The sequence below is a fragment of the Balearica regulorum genome, chromosome 5 (assembly GCF_011004875.1).
Source record: "Balearica regulorum gibbericeps isolate bBalReg1 chromosome 5, bBalReg1.pri, whole genome shotgun sequence".
NCBI classification, from domain to species: Eukaryota; Metazoa; Chordata; class Aves; order Gruiformes; family Gruidae; genus Balearica; species Balearica regulorum.
In genome coordinates, this window is record NC_046188.1 from 41,626,845 (window position 1) to 41,644,870 (window position 18,026).

At 40.1% G+C, this 18,026-nt stretch overlaps 1 protein-coding gene across 1 annotated transcript in view; it reads left to right on the plus strand.

Annotated features, from left to right (window-relative positions):
• The window catches only part of SPTBN5 (spectrin beta, non-erythrocytic 5), a 98,404-nt gene that overhangs the window by 62,478 nt on the left and 17,900 nt on the right, over positions 1-18,026 (plus strand). Inside the window, 13 exon segments of the mRNA XM_010305543.2 lie at positions 1,899-2,017; positions 2,645-2,759; positions 4,490-4,603; positions 6,139-6,260; positions 6,905-7,067; positions 8,961-9,149; positions 10,184-10,261; positions 11,665-11,837; positions 12,851-12,941; positions 13,589-13,735; positions 15,789-15,926; positions 16,651-16,907; positions 17,075-17,261. Of these exon segments, the coding sequence (XP_010303845.2) occupies positions 1,899-2,017; positions 2,645-2,759; positions 4,490-4,603; positions 6,139-6,260; positions 6,905-7,067; positions 8,961-9,149; positions 10,184-10,261; positions 11,665-11,837; positions 12,851-12,941; positions 13,589-13,735; positions 15,789-15,926; positions 16,651-16,907; positions 17,075-17,261 (1,893 nt within the window).

Consider the following 18,026-nt stretch of genomic DNA (forward strand, 5'->3'; position numbering starts at 1 on the left):
GATGTGCTTCTGCTCCCACTGTGAGAGCTATGAGGCCATACATCAAGGGGATGCATTTGCAGCAGCCTCTTGTTCTCTGTGTGAACTGCTATAGATGTGGACTAACAGGTCTGAGTGTCACAAAGGAAAGATTACTGTGCTGGTTTTCTAGTCTGGAACCTGTGAGAAAGGTCCAGAAAGAGATGTATTAGGACTTTGTGAGTGAGGTTTACTCTAATGTTCTCTCCTAATATTCTTTATCCTTTGTTTGCCTGTTATCTTGTTGCCAGTTCCTGTTAGGGCAGCTCCCATCTTCTATTTCTGTTGCCTAATAGCAGAAGGAGACAATCCTTTTCTATGCAAAGTAACAGTATAAATATGCCTGACCCCTGGGAGAAAACCCTGAGCTCCCCTTTCCAGAGCCTAGCAGAATTTCCTGTGACTGTGCATTCGTACTGGATTTGGGTAGAGAGCCAAAATACTCAGCTTCAGCACCAGGGAGTTAGTGAAGAGACCTTCATTGGCCCTTCAGTCCTCACCAGCTGAACTGTGAGCTAAGGGATGGAGCAAGGGCTTTGCTACAGGTTGCATCAGCCAGAAGAAGAATGTTGAAAGAGGTAGAAACAACCCAGTATCCCAGTTAGCATAAGACTGAATAGGAAAGTCCTTCCATAAACTAAGGTAGATTTTATGTGCCACAGGATACTCTTGGCCTTAGATACTATCAGCTTGTAACCGCTTCTCCTGTACCACTCTGAACATGACTCCTGCAGAAAAAAGCTGGGACAATTATACCCTCAAAGCTGATGCTCAGTTATGCAGTACTTCATAGGGCGATACAAACAGAAGCAGGCTGGTCCTGGCACAGTGTGTGCATCCATCCAGTCTAGGTTTCCCCACTAGACTAATCTGAGATCAGGGTAGGGAGCAATCATCTTGCATTGATGTGCTGCTGCTATTCCCCAGGAGAGGAGACTGCAGGGTTTCTGAAGAATATTTGACCGTCTACTGGTTTCTCTTGTTTACTTTATGGCTGTGTATAATAGTAAAGCACATATGGAAACATGTATATTGGTATGGATGTAGCATAAATAAAATACAAATGGAGTCAATACTTCTATTAACAGTGTGTTGGCATCCTGCAGCTGTGCTTCACACCAGTGATTAATGTCACCCTGCTAAGCTTGTGATTTACTGGTCTTAGAAAAATAGAGAATGTTTTTGAATCTTGGAGCAGTGTTCAGTGTTGGCCATCTGTCATGCTCCAAAGGAACAATTATTCCACTATAGTCCAGATTACATGTGCAATGTGCAAATATTATCCTTTCTATGGTATGTACATGGTTACCTCGAAGACTTAGCATACCTTTTCAGATGCAGTAATTTTGCTTTAGAAGAAAATGCAATGGCATGGGTTGTCTCGGTTTCTCAAGGCTGTGTGGATTTTAAGCCTGTTGTCCAGAGAACAGAAGGCACTTCTGGACAGAAGCCTATCTAGAAAAAACAGTGAGTAGGTCTAGGAGCCACAAGACACTTCACTACCTGTTTGACAGAGGAACAATCTGCCACATGTCAGCTGTTCCACAGCAGCCACCTATGTAACCAGCAGCTGCACCTATGTTTCTTCAACAAATGAGTCCCTGCAGGAATGCCTGGCTTGGAAATGAAGCTCTGAGGGTCTTCATCTAGACCTAGATCTTTGTTGTATCTATAGTCATTAATGTTCTTTCCTGCCTTTACTGTCTTTTCATCAGGGACTGGTAACACCAGCATTTGTAGCAGAGCAAACCCCATGTGTCTGAAATGTTTGGTAGTGAGGTAAAACTCCTGCTTGTTGCTGTTGTTGTTGTTTTTCAATAACAGAAAACTCAGTCACAAGGACTTCAAACACGTGCCTTTGTTCCATTCTCACTTTACAGGAGACAACAGTGGATGATGCTCACATCAGGGCTATCAATGCCCTGGCCATGAAACTGGAGAGACAGAACAAGGAAGAAACAAAGACAATATATGAGCGCCGGAAGCAGCTCAATGAGAAGTAAGTGTGCTTTTAAAGCTTCTGTGTAAAGCAAAAACAAGAAGGGAAGTCTTGGGCTGGGATAAATGGTGACTTGCAACGTATACTTTCTTCTTTAACATCATGACTACCAAACATAAGACACTGGAGTTGCCTTTCAAGACTCCCAGAGCAGTTATCCAGAAGGATTTCTGGCAGCAGGGCCAAAGTCATGTTTCTGGCCTTGGAGGCAAATATGCTGTTTCAGAGCACTTTACACACTAGATCCATGAAGCTAAGACACTTCCATCTGTTCACATAATTGTCCCGATGAAGTGCATATTGCTTTTGTTACTTCACAGCCCACTAGCTAAGAACCAAATGGATGAAGATAGCGATTGTGAGCCTTGTGAGAGTTTAAGGAAACTGGATCGGTACTTTTTAGCTTTTAACCCTCGTGCCATCCTGAAAACTTGTAATAAATATAACCAGATAGTCTTGTCAGACTAATGCTTTATCTCTATGATGTGTCCCCTATTGTGGGGAATTGGGGATCAATAAAGTAGTTCAGAAATCCCATCTTTTTACTTAGATCTGATGATCATCAAACTCAGTTGTAGAAATCCTTACCTCTGAAATAGACCTCTAAAATATTCTTTTCAATAAAAGGTGGAATGGTTTCCATGGTAACTTGAATGCATTCAGGAGGAAGTTAGAGGGAGCCCTAGAGATTCATGCCTTAATCAGAGAAATTGATGACATCACAGAGAGAATTACTGAGAAGGTGAGTTCTCAGATTTTGATTAATTGAAATGGGAAAATGTTCTGTTTTGCCAACAGTGATAAACCCAGGCATGTCAGTTGCTAGAGAGATACTGAGTATCCAGCAGTGACCTTTGATAATTGTCTGTGTATCAAGTTTGCAGGAAGGCTGAAATGTCATTAAACACTTTTTGCAGATTACCAGCTCCAAGATATTCATGGTTAAAAAGGTACATTTGAAATGTACCTTTGTGAGAAATTACAGATTAGAGTCTACAATAAAAAGGGGTGCTGTCTTTACCTAATGACAGGTTATAGAGAAGATGAAGCTGGACTCGGAGGTTCATAGTGAAACAGCAAGAGTCAGTGGGTGCAAGTTACAAGAAAAGTTCCAAATAGGTGTGAAGTGAAAAAATCACGAGAGTGATCAAACAACAGAACAGGTTACCTGTAGAGACTGTGGATTCTCTGTCCTTGGAAACATTCAAATCTCGACTAGATCATACCCTGAGCAATCTGATCTAAGGCGGTCCTGCTTTGGGCAGGGGTTGGACTAGGTGATGTTCAGAGGTCTCTTCCAACCTAAATTATTCTGTGATTCTATGATTCTAATTAATGGTCTCTAGTCAAATGGTATTGCCTATTAAATAGTACTTTTAGTATTAGGTGACTAGTTGCTATACTCAAAGTAGTCATCCATGGTTTCTTCCAGAGTCAGTAGAAAGAAGCAGGTACTTATAGAGCTCAGTGCGCCTGACCTATTTTAGATGTCCTCTTGGGGATGAGAATAAATCATGGTCCAACAGTGACTCTTCCTTTCCACTAACTGTAAGGAGAATTAGACAGGTAATTAAGCTGCAGCATCTTTACGTTCGTAGACATCTTCATGTGGTGTAATAAATCCTTCCACAAGAAAGAAACACAGTAAGATGCAGTAAGTAGCATACAAATCTAAGAAGCTAAGGGACTGGTGTCTATATTTTGCTGTGTTACTGACACAGGTGTGCATCTCCTTCAGACAGTGCTGAGCCAAGTCATCTCTGAATACCAAAAAGCCAGTTAGCTGAACTACCCTAGAGCTTTTTCTGAATTATCTACTTAGCTTGAATATAGCAAGTTCTAGTCTTCCAAATTCAGAGCTAGTTCATTCAGCTCTAGCTTGCATATGTCTCCCTGCCATGCCATGCAGACATCTTAAATATGCAACTTTGAAAAGTTGTAAAAAAATCTTATTCATTCAGAAAATGGAGGTAAAATTGCCTATCCTGGATTATAATTTTTGGTACTACTTAAGGTTACAAGGCTGTTGGTTTGAAATTTTTATAACAACTTTTAGGAATGTATTTCTTCATTTTATGGGATTTCATTTCTGGTGGGATTCTGAATGTCAATTTTATTTTCCCTATTTTCATAAAACACACTTGAAAATTTCTATGCCACAATTTAATAGGAAATATTTGGCTGTTTTGGTATATGGAAAAAAAAAAAAGGAAAAGAAAGACTGAGAGCTGCAGGGAAGCATCTTATATGTGAATGGCCAGATGCACCTTCAGTAGGATTGCGACTATTCAGAGAGTTGTGAATTCTTGTTCCATCTTTGTAAGGTCTGCAGACAAGATTCCCTAAAAGAAAATAAGAATGTTCAGATGGCAATACAAAGAAGTGAAGGAGGAGACTATTTGAAAGAATTAAGATATGATCCTTTTGCTTTTTGTCATCTTCACTGTTTGCATATTCTACTGCCTCCTCCAGAGTGTACTGATACAAGCACTGGATTATGGGAAAGATTTAGAAAGTGTGGAAAACTTGATTCGAAGGCATGAAGAGATGGAGAGAGAAATCAGTGTTATTAAGTCCAAAATGGAGGTAAGAAGTGGAGAAGTACAGAGTATACTGTAAAAAAAGTTCATTTTTGCTTGTTGGAAACATGGTGCAAAGATCAGCATGACTCTTCAGATTCATTACTATGAATTGCACTGCAATGCAAATGCAGTACAGATTTCTTCTTAGCAAAGTACTGTGCTGCTTAATCATATCAAATGTTGTTATTCTTGATGCACCAAATCTAAGAGAAATCCCTTTTTAACATGTTAGCTGATTCTCTGGTCCTCACCCTCAAGCCAGATTAGACTGGTTTATATCTTTTGGAAAGTGTGGAATCCAAATTTAACTCTCCATCTTTCCCCCAGTTTCTGTACTGACTTGAACCAAAATCATGACTCTAGTTCTGTTTAAAACTAAAATGCAAAACCTACAGTGCGTGTAGTTTTGTGACATAGACATCAAAACCAGAAATCTTAGGTTATAGTTGCCTGCCTAATCAGCTCTGGCTTTTGTTAAATGTCCAGTTTGCACTGTTTAGGACTGATCTTGAGCATTAAATGTGGGTCTGAGCCTCTACATAATTGCATAGTTTTAATAAAAAGAAAAGTATTCAGCTGAACCGCAGTAGTTGAAATCCTATGACAACCTCTCACAGTTTTCACCATTGGCCATGCTGTTAAGCCTTTTCATATAGAAAATATTTTTGCAAACTTTAAACTTTTTTTTCACGATAGTATGCAAATGGTGACAATGTGTGATACCTCCTCACATTGTGACTTTGTTAGCTAATTCTCATATGAAACGTGGGTGATTACAAGTCAGCATTCCACAGATAGCAATAGCAAGGCTGTATGGGGGAGTGCTGCATGGAAACAGAAAGATGAGCAAGGAGGAGATTGGGGTTTTTTTTATACTATCACAAATCCCATATAAAAAGTATAATATCTGTACTTTCTTATGGATTAAAACCAGCCTGGCATATTCTCCTTTCTGCATAATTAAAATTCTTAATTTTCATCAATTTGATGGAGTTTTACAAGAAAGACATCAGCTTTAAACTTGGGTTGGTGAGTGTTCGTTACTGTTTCTCAGGCTGTCTTAAGGAAAATAGCATCAACTAGAAGTCTACAAGTAGTGTTTTGATGCTGCTGTTAGCTGAAATAGATATAAATGGGTTTTGAGTCTTCTGCTGAAAGGCAAATCTGGTTACTTCTGTTTACTGCTATATTTTCATGGCTTTTGTTACCCATCTTGGATTAAGCTAATAGAGGTTGCAATTAGCACTTCATTTTCCTGTATGTTTGTTCCTACTCTGGAAAACTACTTTCTTAATTGTAGATTAACGTTTGTGCGTGTGAAGCAACACGCACATATCTTTCCTCACATGGATGATTGCTCACAATTGCATATGTATTTTTGTGCATATAACAAGTCCCTTTGTATATTTTGTTATTGTAATTTAAGTATCTGTTTTTGAAAACTAGGATCTTAAAATGAACTAATTTTACTGAAAGACAAACTCAGGAATGAATATAAGCATTTGGCATAAATTCACTCCACTATAAATCTCTTCCCAGCCATTGGAACTGGAATCTTTCCGCCTTTCCACAAGGAATCCATCCATAACTGACAAACTGACTATGAAGCAACAGGAGATGAAAAACAACTGGCTACGACTCCAGGGGCAGGCCAAACAAAGGTAGAGACTTCTAGTGGTCTGAATATTTCTCAGCAGGAGCAAAGCTGCTCCCTGGGCTCTCAAATCTGGTTGCCAGGGGCCTTTTGAATGTTTTTGAGGATCTTTTACAAAGTTTATACAGGCAGCTAAGACACCTGCATTGGTACAAGTGTGACTTGGTACAAGAAAAGTTCTACTGATGTGACTTTGGGAAAACTAATACAATGAATTTGTGGCTTATCCCACTAAATATTACTAAAATGTCTCCAGGCTATTAGATTAAATCTATCATGAAGCCTTTGTGAAAGACTTATTTTTGGATGTTTCTACAAGATTATTATTTTTTCTTGAATCTTTCCAAAATAAGAAAGGCTTAGGCCTGAGCTGTAATCATTGCTGAAAGCAACAGCTATAAAGGCTTTTGTACCTTTCTTGTCCTAATGATCTGATGTAGAAAATAAGGTAAGCATGTTTTCTCCAAGGCAGTGTGCATCTCCTGTGATTTTGGTTTAATGTGAGGACTGTTAGGAGCTGTAAGGGAAAGTTAGGAGGCTTGAATTCACTTCATTGGGCTTCTCCTAGGATACCTTTCTCTGCAGATGGGGAGGGAGAGGCAACTAGATAATTCTGTGTTGGATAATGCTGAACTGCACATTGTGTGGCAGGAAGGAGAAGCTGGCAGCCTCATATCAGTTGCAGAAGTTTAACTTGGAGATGAAGGAGATACTAGACTGGACCCAAAACATCAGAGGCTTAATGGAAGCAGGGGGGCTTCCTAAAAGCGCCAATGAAGCGGAGAGCATGATTGAGGAGCATCAGGAGAGAAAGGCAAGTATCATTGTTGCTTCCAAGTAAGCATACTGGGAATCTTTCCCATGGGAATTAATTGCTGCGGACACAGTAGAGTTTTGCTGCATGCATCTGTCAATAACATAGGGAAGAGACTATTTTCAATAACAGGCTAGGGACAGAAGTCACCTACGTATTGACAGAACCAATCCCATGGGTGGTTTGGCAGCTCATGACTCTACAAAAAGTCTCAGAAAGCCCCATTAGCTCTCACCTGTACTGCTGTCCTACTCTGTGGGTATAAATCTGGTTCGGTATCAAAACATGCTGACTGCTGATCTCCTTATTCAGATTGCCAAAAAGTTAATGCCAGTTAATTCTAGCTTTGAGTTAAATTCTGTCATGAAAACTCCATTTGCCTGAGAAGAAAATAAAACCAGCAGTTTGGCTCAGGGCAGTAAATTACCATTGGATGTTAATGCACGTTCAGTTCTGAAGCACTTCATATCCCAGTGCTAATTATCACACAATCTTTTGGTGGCTAATTTGGCTAAGATTTTTTGGTGGATTTTCTAAAAGGAGTGATATTGTTAATAACCTTAGAAAAAAGTTAATATTTTACTTTTTCCCAAGCATCATAGCTATCTTTCAGATGTTGTGTTACCTTTTCTTTGCAGTTATGTTACTTTTTCTAAAAATCATGTTCCCAGAATCATGCGTAATATCCAGTGCATTCTGGGTCCCATTATTAGCACAAATAGTTTGTAGATTCTGATTAATTTTCTAGACTTGAATTTAGTATGAAGTACCTGAAGTCCCCTCCTTTTTCAGTCTTCCATTTTAACTATGCTCTGTCATGTCACAGACTTAACAATGTTTTTGCTAATAATTCTTTGTCGCAATAGAAATACTCCAAACCACTGACGTAGTTTACTCCAAATTTAGATGGCTGCAAGATCTAAGTCTTTAATATCTGTTAGTAAGGAAAACCAGATGTCTCTAAGGAGATAGTCACACAGAAAAGGAGGAATCCAGGCAATATGTTTTATAGTGGATTGACTAAACTAAAATTATAGACAGGACAAGAAAAATGGAGGGCGTTTTTTCATTCAGGTTAGTGGCTCAAACCAAAGTCCTTAGGAGACACTAGAGTTGAACAAAGATGCTAATCTGAATTAAAAAAAAATAGAATGGCTATTTTACAGCTGTGTTATCTATGGTTGGGCAACATCACCCCCCAAAAGCCCTAAAAACAGCCATTCTTATTTCAGACTTTTAATACTACATGCCATGGATTTAAGGTGGTTTATGAGTTAATACATTCTATTATTACAGCACATGATTATTTTTATTTTAAAATTGTTTACATTAGGAACTCCACATTCAGTTTGCAGGGGCCATAGTTACTTGTAATGCTTTGACCTTCAGGATTCAGTATATAGGCATAATTCATTCCTCAGACCAGGTGAAAAAGTTGCATGTATTTCATTTTAAGACCACAAACTAAAATAAAACTGTGCCTTTAATGTATTAATCTGATGCTAACTTATTTGGCATTAGAGGAAAAATTCTAGGCACTGTTTCTCATAAGAACCACCTTTATGTAGGAAGACTGAGGTGGATATGGTATTATGGATGTTCAAACCTGTGTTCATTTATATCTAAGTGTTTTCTAATCTGTTTCTAATTTAATCCCAATTTTGATTTGTAGGAGACCAGTCTTTCCTAGAGCAGTAAAGTCATTTATTGTCCACATGTATTTTCTCTTAGGCAATTCTATGCTCTTTCAGTAACATAGCTCAAAGATGAATGATTTTCCATACAAATATTAGTGTTGGAAAGTGTCAGCCCATATTCTTCCCCTTAAGGCTTGTATTCTGAATAATTGGCGTTCTGTAAACCCTTGACATCAACCTTAGTAATATATTTTAGGAGGAGATTGAAGCACGAGTGGAAAGATTCAACACTCTCAGTAAGTATGGTCAAGAACTTGCCAATTCTGGTCACTACGCAACCCCTGAGATTCACCAGTCCCTCTCCAGACTACAGCAAGCCTGGTCTGAATTGATCCAAGCATGGCAGGAGCAATATATAAAATTGTTTCAGGCACAAGATTTACAGGTGAGTAGAAGGACATTCAACAGAGAATGCACATGCCACTGACAACTTTCCTCAGTATAAACAGCAAATTTATAAGATGGTATAATGAAAGATATGCTAGTAATATCCAGTGTTTAATATATATTTCACCAGTTTCCGGAAGGCATGCTGAGGGCCAAGCACATTCAGCGGTGGCAGGACTTTTAGAAATTATACTTGTACAAATTTGTACCTTTACAAAGAAATTTCTGTGGAATATGTGCTCCTATGTTTTTTCGAAGGCTATAAAACTTAGCAAAATTTGGTTAAACTCTCATGCAGCTGGCAAAAGGCACATACTTAAAATGGAACATCACTACTCTACCAAATTCTATAACCTCCCCCAAAAAACCATGGATCTAGGCAAGTACTTAAAGAAAAGAAAAATCTGAAGAAAAACTTAGAATGGACAAAATACCGTATTTTTCCCTGGCTTTTTTCTAAGAAAAGAACTGTTTTGGCTGCAGTTTTCCAGAAATACTTCCCTGTAACAGTCATCTCACTTACAAAATTTCTGCTCAAATGGCTCATTGGCAAAAGTTAGAAATAACTGAAACTGAGATTTTACAATGGGGAATGTCAAGTACCTTAAATAACAGCTGGTCTACTAGTCCCATCTAAAAAGCTTCATGTATACGAGAACTTAAACCATATGGTAAGGGCTGCTTTCATGCTTCTTTATGTATTACATTCTACTTATTTCAGGCCATGTTACCGTCCTTCTTATTGGCTAGTTACCTTACACAGCGCACTCCACACTATTAGCAAGCAAGCTACAACTACTTGTATTGTATCCTGTGTCTTAGACAAAAAGAAATCATATTGTAAAGGAGAAAGTTACAATAATAATTGTTATGGGTGTGGGTTTTGTGGCATCTACTGCTTATTGCCATCCAGTGGTATGCAGTTAATCTTTTGAATAGTCCTGGAAGTTTGGTTTTTCCAACATACTCTTCCAAAGTCAGGTCTGCCTCTATTTTATGCCGTGTTTATGACTTCTTTTTTTCCTTGTACAGAAATTCTGTGGCTATGTGGAACAGACTGAGAGCTGGCTCAGCAGCAAAGAGGCTTTCCTAGCTAATGAGGACTTAGGGGTAGGTGCTCCAAGAAATTACAATTTTCTCTGCAATTGATCTGGAGGAAAGGGACCTATGAAGTGTGACAACATGCTCTGAACCTTCCTATGATCTTTCTGCTGAAGTTTCTGCTCCGCCTTGTTGACAGCTTAGGGTCAGATTTCTTTCCTTGATACTTTACACAGGATAGGATTGTCGGCCCTAAGAGTAATGAAACAGTCAAACTACTCCGATTATAGCAGGAAAATGAGACTGCATCTCTCTAATTGGTCATATCTGACCCAAATACATTTGCCAGCACTGCTGTCACTGCTGACATACCTGGTGTAGTTTTAAATTACCTACCTCAGGTACCAGTAACGCTGCAATAACTGAAACCGCAGACTGATGCATGGGTTGCAAAAGCTATGCAGGATATATGTTCTGATGCTTAGCTTACCCTTGCACCTTGTATAGCTAGTGTTACCAAATTAGTTGTCTGGCAGGAACTACAATTACATCTCAGAGTTCAGTGTAGACATAATTGGTACAAATGGTATGAAAAATACATAATGCTAGTGTCTGGTGTCTGTCTCTGTAACTTTCAGCCTGGAGGTATGTATTTACAGTCCCTTTGTTGAAGGATATGAGACTTATAAGGAGCCACCCATTTTCCAGTCATATTTAGCTCAACAATGTACAGAAAATGTTCAGTGGGTACTTTCCTTTCCAATGACTCATGTAAGCACCCAGAAGTTTAGGGGTTTTTTTCTGACCTATTTGATGTGAGCTTTATTGCTTCCTTTACAATAGTGGGAAAGCAGAGTTTATTGTGGTAACAACATTTTGACACCACTGATTCTAAAATTAAAAGTGCAGAGGGGTGCTGAAAAGAGAACTCTGAGTCATTAAGCTTGGGATTCACAAATGTTACAAGAAGTCAGCTTCTGTGTTTGTCTCCAGATTAACTGTAATGTCAGACACCAGTCCTCAAATTCAAATCTGGATCTGAGCTCTTCCAAATTCCATGGGTTGAAACTGAGACTCTAATTTTAATTTCTTTCTGTGACATATTTGTTCACTTAAGTCTGATCTCAGTTTTGCATCCCACATTTGCTTCCAAAATAGTATCTGTCTTAAGATTGATTTACGATGAGGAGCTGATGCATTATCTCTTGAGAAGTGATATGTTCTATGTAGCGCAACAACATGCAGGAGAAGATAAGCATCCAGCATTTAGTTCAGTTTTGACCCTGAAATAATGGCCTCAGACCATGCCTAGAACATTATTTAGGCTCCAAGTCTCAGATTCAATGCCAATAAATTTCAAAGACCAATAAATTGCAAATGTGGGGTAAATGCCATTTAGCTTCTGAATTATCAGTGTTGTAGATGGAAAAACTCTGACTGAAAGCAGCTTCCCTTTGTTGAATTCTATCCAGGACTCAGTGTCTAGTGTGGAGAGCCTACAGCGGAAACATGCGCAGTTTGAAAAAGCACTGGAAGCTCAGATGGAGAAAATTGATGAGATGGCTTCATTTGCTCAGCAGCTAACGCAGAACAAGCATTATGACTCGGACAACATCACCAACAGATGCCAGGCTGTTCTGAGGAGGTGAAGTCAAACCCTTCCCGTGTCAGCTATCCCTCTCTTTTACAATGAGACTCTCCCCATGTGACTAGTATCTTTAAATGATTTAAAACAACCATAAACTGGTTTGCATTTACTCAACTTTGTGCTTTGCACTGTGGTCTTGCCAAATTGGCCTGAGTCTAGTCAATATTTCATTAGGAGGTTTCCAAAATGCAGTTAAGTGGTGGGGGAGGGGGATTCAGAAAAAGGCAGTTTTCCTGTAATTCTGTATCCTGTCATGGCCTTAGGGACAGTGCTGCAAACAAAAGACAGAGGCCTGCTGTGCCATTAAATACCATCAAAAAAGGCTATTTGATACACAACTGCTTTTTCACTGCTCTAATGGAGTTGATCTTAAAGCCCTGCTCAAATTGTCTATTACACCATTTGCAATTTTTCTGGTCAGATCATGTCCTTTCGTGTGAATTACTTTATCCTAGCACATTGCATACTGTTCATCTTAAACAAATGCTGACAGGAGAAGCAGTTGTATTCAGTGCTATGGTAGATGAAAAGATATACATAAAACTTACAAAGAGAACATATGAATTTATTAACACGATCAAACTATGTCATGCCTGCATTAACATGAATAAAGTGCTGCAGGTCCTTATTTGGAAGAAAGATGAAAGGATGGTGTAGCTTTGGTTTGCCAGTGACAAATACCACCATAACACAGGCTTTCCACATAAGAAACATGCTGAGTTTATGTTCTCTTGTACCCTGAAAGGCAGTAATGGTGATTCCTAGAGGCAGATATCATATATACAGAATTTGTGTGTACTTTAAACATATCCATCTGCTAGTAAACCTTCCTATAGTGACCTGAGCATCTTCTCTGACAGTCCAAATCACGGGAGGCTGCATATTATGAACATTTCTCTCCTAGAGAAGGGAGGGTTAGATCATGTGTGTTTTAGAGATGAAAATTGAAAACACTTATCCTATCTAATTCACTCTGTGGCTTTTACCTCACATATCTGTCTTCATCTCAGAAAAGAGAAACTGCTGGAGAATGCTGCTGCTCGCAGACGTCTGTTAGAGGAATCAAGGCTTCTGCAGAAGTTGCTGAGGAATTCCTTTGAGGTACAATTACACAAGATTCATGGTATTCTGGTTTCCTAAAACATACTGCACTGCATAGATCTTAATCCCTGAAGGGATTTACTGTGAGAAAAATGAAGGAACTGAGTCTGGAATAAGATGATATTGGGAAAGACGAGGATAAGAATGAAGGGGTATTTTTCAGCTTTCAAGGCACAGCTTCCCTCCAGTCACCAGATGAAAGATCTACTGTCCATTGGACACCAGCAAAATGCAGAAGAAATAAATGCATTAAAAGGCAATGCGGCACCATTTTAAAATTCATGGCAAGAGACAAATTAGTTATTTTCTTGTGAGATACTGATAATGGGTTAGAAATAGGGAGATAACTGTGCTTTCTCCCCCATGCACACGTGTATGTGCACACGTGGCCACGCACTTTCTCACTGTATGGGGACTATCTCATGGAGAAGCCCCCTTTCCAGGTAATAGTGTTGGTAAACAGTGATATAGGGGAGACCCATTATGAAAGACAGGAGGCGCTTAGGGAAACAGAACCTGAGAAGGACAACTCATTTGTGTCTCCACTCAGTAGTCCCATGTTTTATACGTGTTAGAGAAGAGCCTGGCAGCTTGGAGCTGAAGAAACACGGGAGGTTTTGTCTATTTCTGTTCTTTCCTCCCCAAAGGTGGCTGCCTGGATTAATGAGAAGAATAGCATTGCCCAGGATGATAGCTGGAAGGATCCAAGCAATCTGCAGACCAAACTGCAGAAGCACCAGACATTCCAAGCAGAGATCATGGCCAATAGAAATCGCCTGGACTCCATCAAATCTGTGAGAGAAGCGGGTTGATGGCAAGGGTGGGCAGCTGGCATGGAAGGCTCTGCAGACATTCTGAGTTAGTGATCTCAAACAAGCAAGGGGGAATCACTGCCCCTTCACTGATATCATTCATGTTGTCTTTGAGGGGACTGGGAAACTTATTCTTTTAATCCATCAAGAACTTTCTGTGTCCATTGGTTTCTTTCAATTTCTCTCTTACTGTGTAGTGTGAGCTTGCTATCTATATTCACTGTGCATGCAATGGAGAGAGATGGGTGTTTTCTACTAAAGATTCAATCCACTGACTTCAGGAGCTTCTCTCTGGGGTGAATGCCACTTTAGAGGTACACTTGTTTTTTTCCAGCAGGGAACCTAGCTGTTTGGATGCACAACTTCAACAAATCAGACAAGATGTATCCAACAAAAAGGATTGAGAAGAACTTTGAAGTGTTGCCTTTGCAACTAGAGACATGCTAGTAGGAGAGATATGAGGGAAGTCTTGACAAGCCTTGTCAGATACTTGGCAGAAGCTGTGATCAGATGATGTGTTTGGAAGGACAGACTGTTACATGTTTATTAACCTCATTTTCAGCACAGTGCTTACTAGCTGTATTTTGCAATAGATAACTAAGCATTAAAGGTAGATTCCCTCTTCAGATTCACCTTCATCCAGTATTGTAGCTACTTTTTTTCCTTTTTCCTTTTTTTTTTTTTAACCTTTTAACCCCACCACCCCCAACCCCTATGTACAGACACAGCAGCAGGGTTAAAGGGTGGAGTTACAATTCTCTCTAAACAAATCTGGTTTTAGAGAGTTGTTTGCACAATCTCTTTCTCATTTTTTCTTGATGCCCTGTCTTTTTCATTGGGAATAGCCTTAGTAGTAGCTCTTTAGAAGAAAATTAACATCAGCTGTCCTGGTATAGCATCTTTCTCTTGCTGTGCCTGCTCTTCCCCATTGCAAAATGTAGAAATATCTCAGTTTAGCTTTCTAAAGCAAATTTGGTCCCAGTTTAAGGACATACCTACAGACTCTTCTACCTGATGGAGGTCTGGCTGTGCCCCGTCTACCTCTTCTTCTGCCAACCTGTTAAGCATCTGCAGGTCAGGGACTAGAAATGCAGATAGACGTTTATTATGTCCTATAAGGACGGGTTGAGGGAGTTGGGATTGTTCAGCCTGGAGAAAAGGCGGCTCCGGGGAGATCTAATTGCAGCTTACCAGTATCTGAAGGGGGGCCTACAGGAAAGATGGTGAGGGACTGTTTATCAGGGAGTGTAGTGACAGGACAAGGGGTAATGGGTTTAAGCTGAAGGAGGGTCGATTTAGATTAGATGTTAGAAAGAAATTCTTTACTGTGAGGGTGGTGAGGCACTCGAACAGGTTGCCCAGAGAGGTTGTGGAGGCCCCCTCCCTGGAAGTGTTTAAGGTCAGGTTGGATGAGGCTTTGGGCAATGTGGTCTAGTGGAGGGTGTCCCTGCCTATAGCAGGGGGCTTGGAACTAGATGATCTTTAAGGTCCCTTCCAACCCAAACCATTCTATGATTCTATATAATACAGTGGTATAACACTACAGGTTAAAGGAGGTTTTATTATCTTATCCAGTGGTTCACTTGTATGAGATAGTTCTCTCTTAACATGCAAGGAGGGGAATAGAAAAGGGCAGGTGGCTGGGCAATCTCAAACAGTGATCATAAAATGTGGGACATCACAGAAAAAAAATGAGTGCTTGCAAATGAGGCTCCCTGCCAGCTTTTAGGCAATGTAGCTGTTGTGTAATGAAGATTCTCTTTACTCTCTATCTTCTAATATTGTCTTCTATCATTTCAAATAACTTTAGAAGCCAGAACAACTGGAAAATCAGTCTCTGCCCTAGTTTCAATAAGCCTTTTGCCTTTATCTTTTTTCTTTGTCTCTGCAGCCTCTATCTGTTATGTCAGGAAGTGATGGGTACAGCTGGCCCTTTACATAGCAGTGCCAGTAGACTTTGTTTATGGAGACAAAAGTGGTAAATTTTGGTGCATTCAGCAAAGGAAGAAAACTTTGACTGTTCTCTCTACTACAGGAAGGGGAGAAGATGCTCCGTGAGAGGCACTATGCCCCTGAAGCCATTCAGTCCAGACTACAAGAAATGGAAGAGCTATGGGAGGAGCTGCTAGCAAATTGCCAGGATAAACGGGCCAAGCTGCAGGATGCTTACAAGGTAATATAGGGTTGCCAGTGATTGGGTCTTGGTGTCATTTCCAGTGATAGCACAGCTGCCTTGCTACACATCTCATCTATGAGTGCATTACTTGACACAATCAAACCAGATTCCTCTAGACCATTAGAGCAAAGACACTACTAAGTGTGGACTGATTGAACGGAATCAGCGGGAGAACTGGAGATCCCTATAGAGGGGAAAGGATTTGTAGGCTGTGTTCCCTTCTGCTTTCTGCTGCTGGTTTAGGTCAGGATTCCAGAGAGGGATACTGAGGGAAAATGCATTCACTCATATATGTCAACTCTCTGCATGTGTCGCAATGGCATCTTTTCTCCAACACTTTGAGAAAGAATCCCACAGCTGCTTTTCCTTCTAGCTCCAGGCACATGACTTCTCATGACTGTGAGTTTTGCATGGGCTATCAGACACTCTGTGGGTATAAAACAGAGCTCTCCCTTTAAATGGCTTCCTTTTAAGGTACTGTGTCCATCATTTGTATTTGTGCAACACAAGTAAGATTAGCTGTTAGTGTTCTCTGCATCATTTCTTGTGTTCACTCTGACTGAATCCATTTCTTCATTTGGACCACCATCATATCTGATAAGAGTTCACTGGGAAGTTTCTCCATGTTTGTGTGTAATTCTTACTGAAAGTGGCCAAGATTTTTATGTTATACTGTCTGTCCTAAAGGTTTAAATGACGTTTTCTTCTTGCTTGTCCTCAGGGCCTTCATTTTCAACGAAGTGTAGAAGACATGGAGAAATGGTTGGAAGATGTGGAAAGTGAGTTGAAAGCACCATATAGTAACAATGATCTGGTGGTTTTGAACAGTCATCTGAAGAAACAAGAGGAACTGGAGGAAGATATTACTGGCCACAGGGACCGGCTGCAAGAGCTTGTGGTCACGGCTCAGCAATTCCAGAAAGAGAAACATTTCCTTGCTGATGAACTAGAAGAGAGAGTGGATCAACTGGTGCAGAGGTGTGTGAGTGCCTGGCTGGTCTCCTGCCATATTTTTCCTATTTTAATCAGCCTTTTTCTTCCCTGTATATTTTTTCTTTCTTTCTCTACATCATTCTGAAAAGAACATTTTGCATTCATTTCTTATTAATTTGTGGTCCTCATTGGGTGCCCTTTAAAACCTGCAGATACAAAAGTCTACGTGATCCTCTGCAGGAGAGACGTGGGAGTTTGGAGGCAAGCAGACTTCAGTACCAGTTCTTTCGAGATGTTGATGAGGAGTTGGCCTGGGTTCATGAGAAGCTCCCCATGGCTTCCTCCAGGGATTATGGTCAATCCCTGGCAACTGTTCAGAGTCTACAAGAAAAGCACCAGGTAATGTTATCTGAGAACCATCCTCAGTCTGTAGAATCAAAGAGAGAACACAGAATTCAATTTGCCTCTGGCAAACTTCATCTGCTATGCTTTGGCTAACAGGACTAATGTTGCCAGGGATTACTCTTATCCTCATCCTGATGATGATTATGTTTTTCGAAGGGTATGTCCATGACTTGGCAACCTGTGGGATTCCATGCTCCTTATCATTGCAGCGGTGTAGGTACCACACTACATGCTTTTCTGCGGACACATTCTCTCTTTCTGTGAACTGAATTCAAAACCTGGACTTTGCAATACAAAATAGATTTTACAAACCGTTGTGCGTGCTGTCATAGATTCTTTGGGCAACTGATGTTCCTAACAAATATGCTTTGAAACTCAGTAAGTACATCCAAGAAAGCTCATTGTTCAGATGTCTCAGGATGAGCTCCCAGGACAACATCTTTCCCCAAAACTCCTTCTGTTCTGGAGGGAGGGAGTTAACAGGATATTTTGATGATCCTTAGCTGACTTTCCGTCCAGTGGTAGCTTTCAAGATAGCTGCTGAATTTCTTCGCAAGGTTCAGATGGGCCATCAGAGAAAGCAGTGGCTGGAACACTGTCATCTCAAATACCAATAAAACAGCAGCTGCCTTCCTAATAATTTTTTAATAAGGAGTACTGTCTCTTTGCAAACACAAGGTGGAAGAAACAAAAAATTTTCCAACAACTATTGGTATTTAATATTAGCAAATGACAGCCTGTTTAAGTGCCAGACCAAGT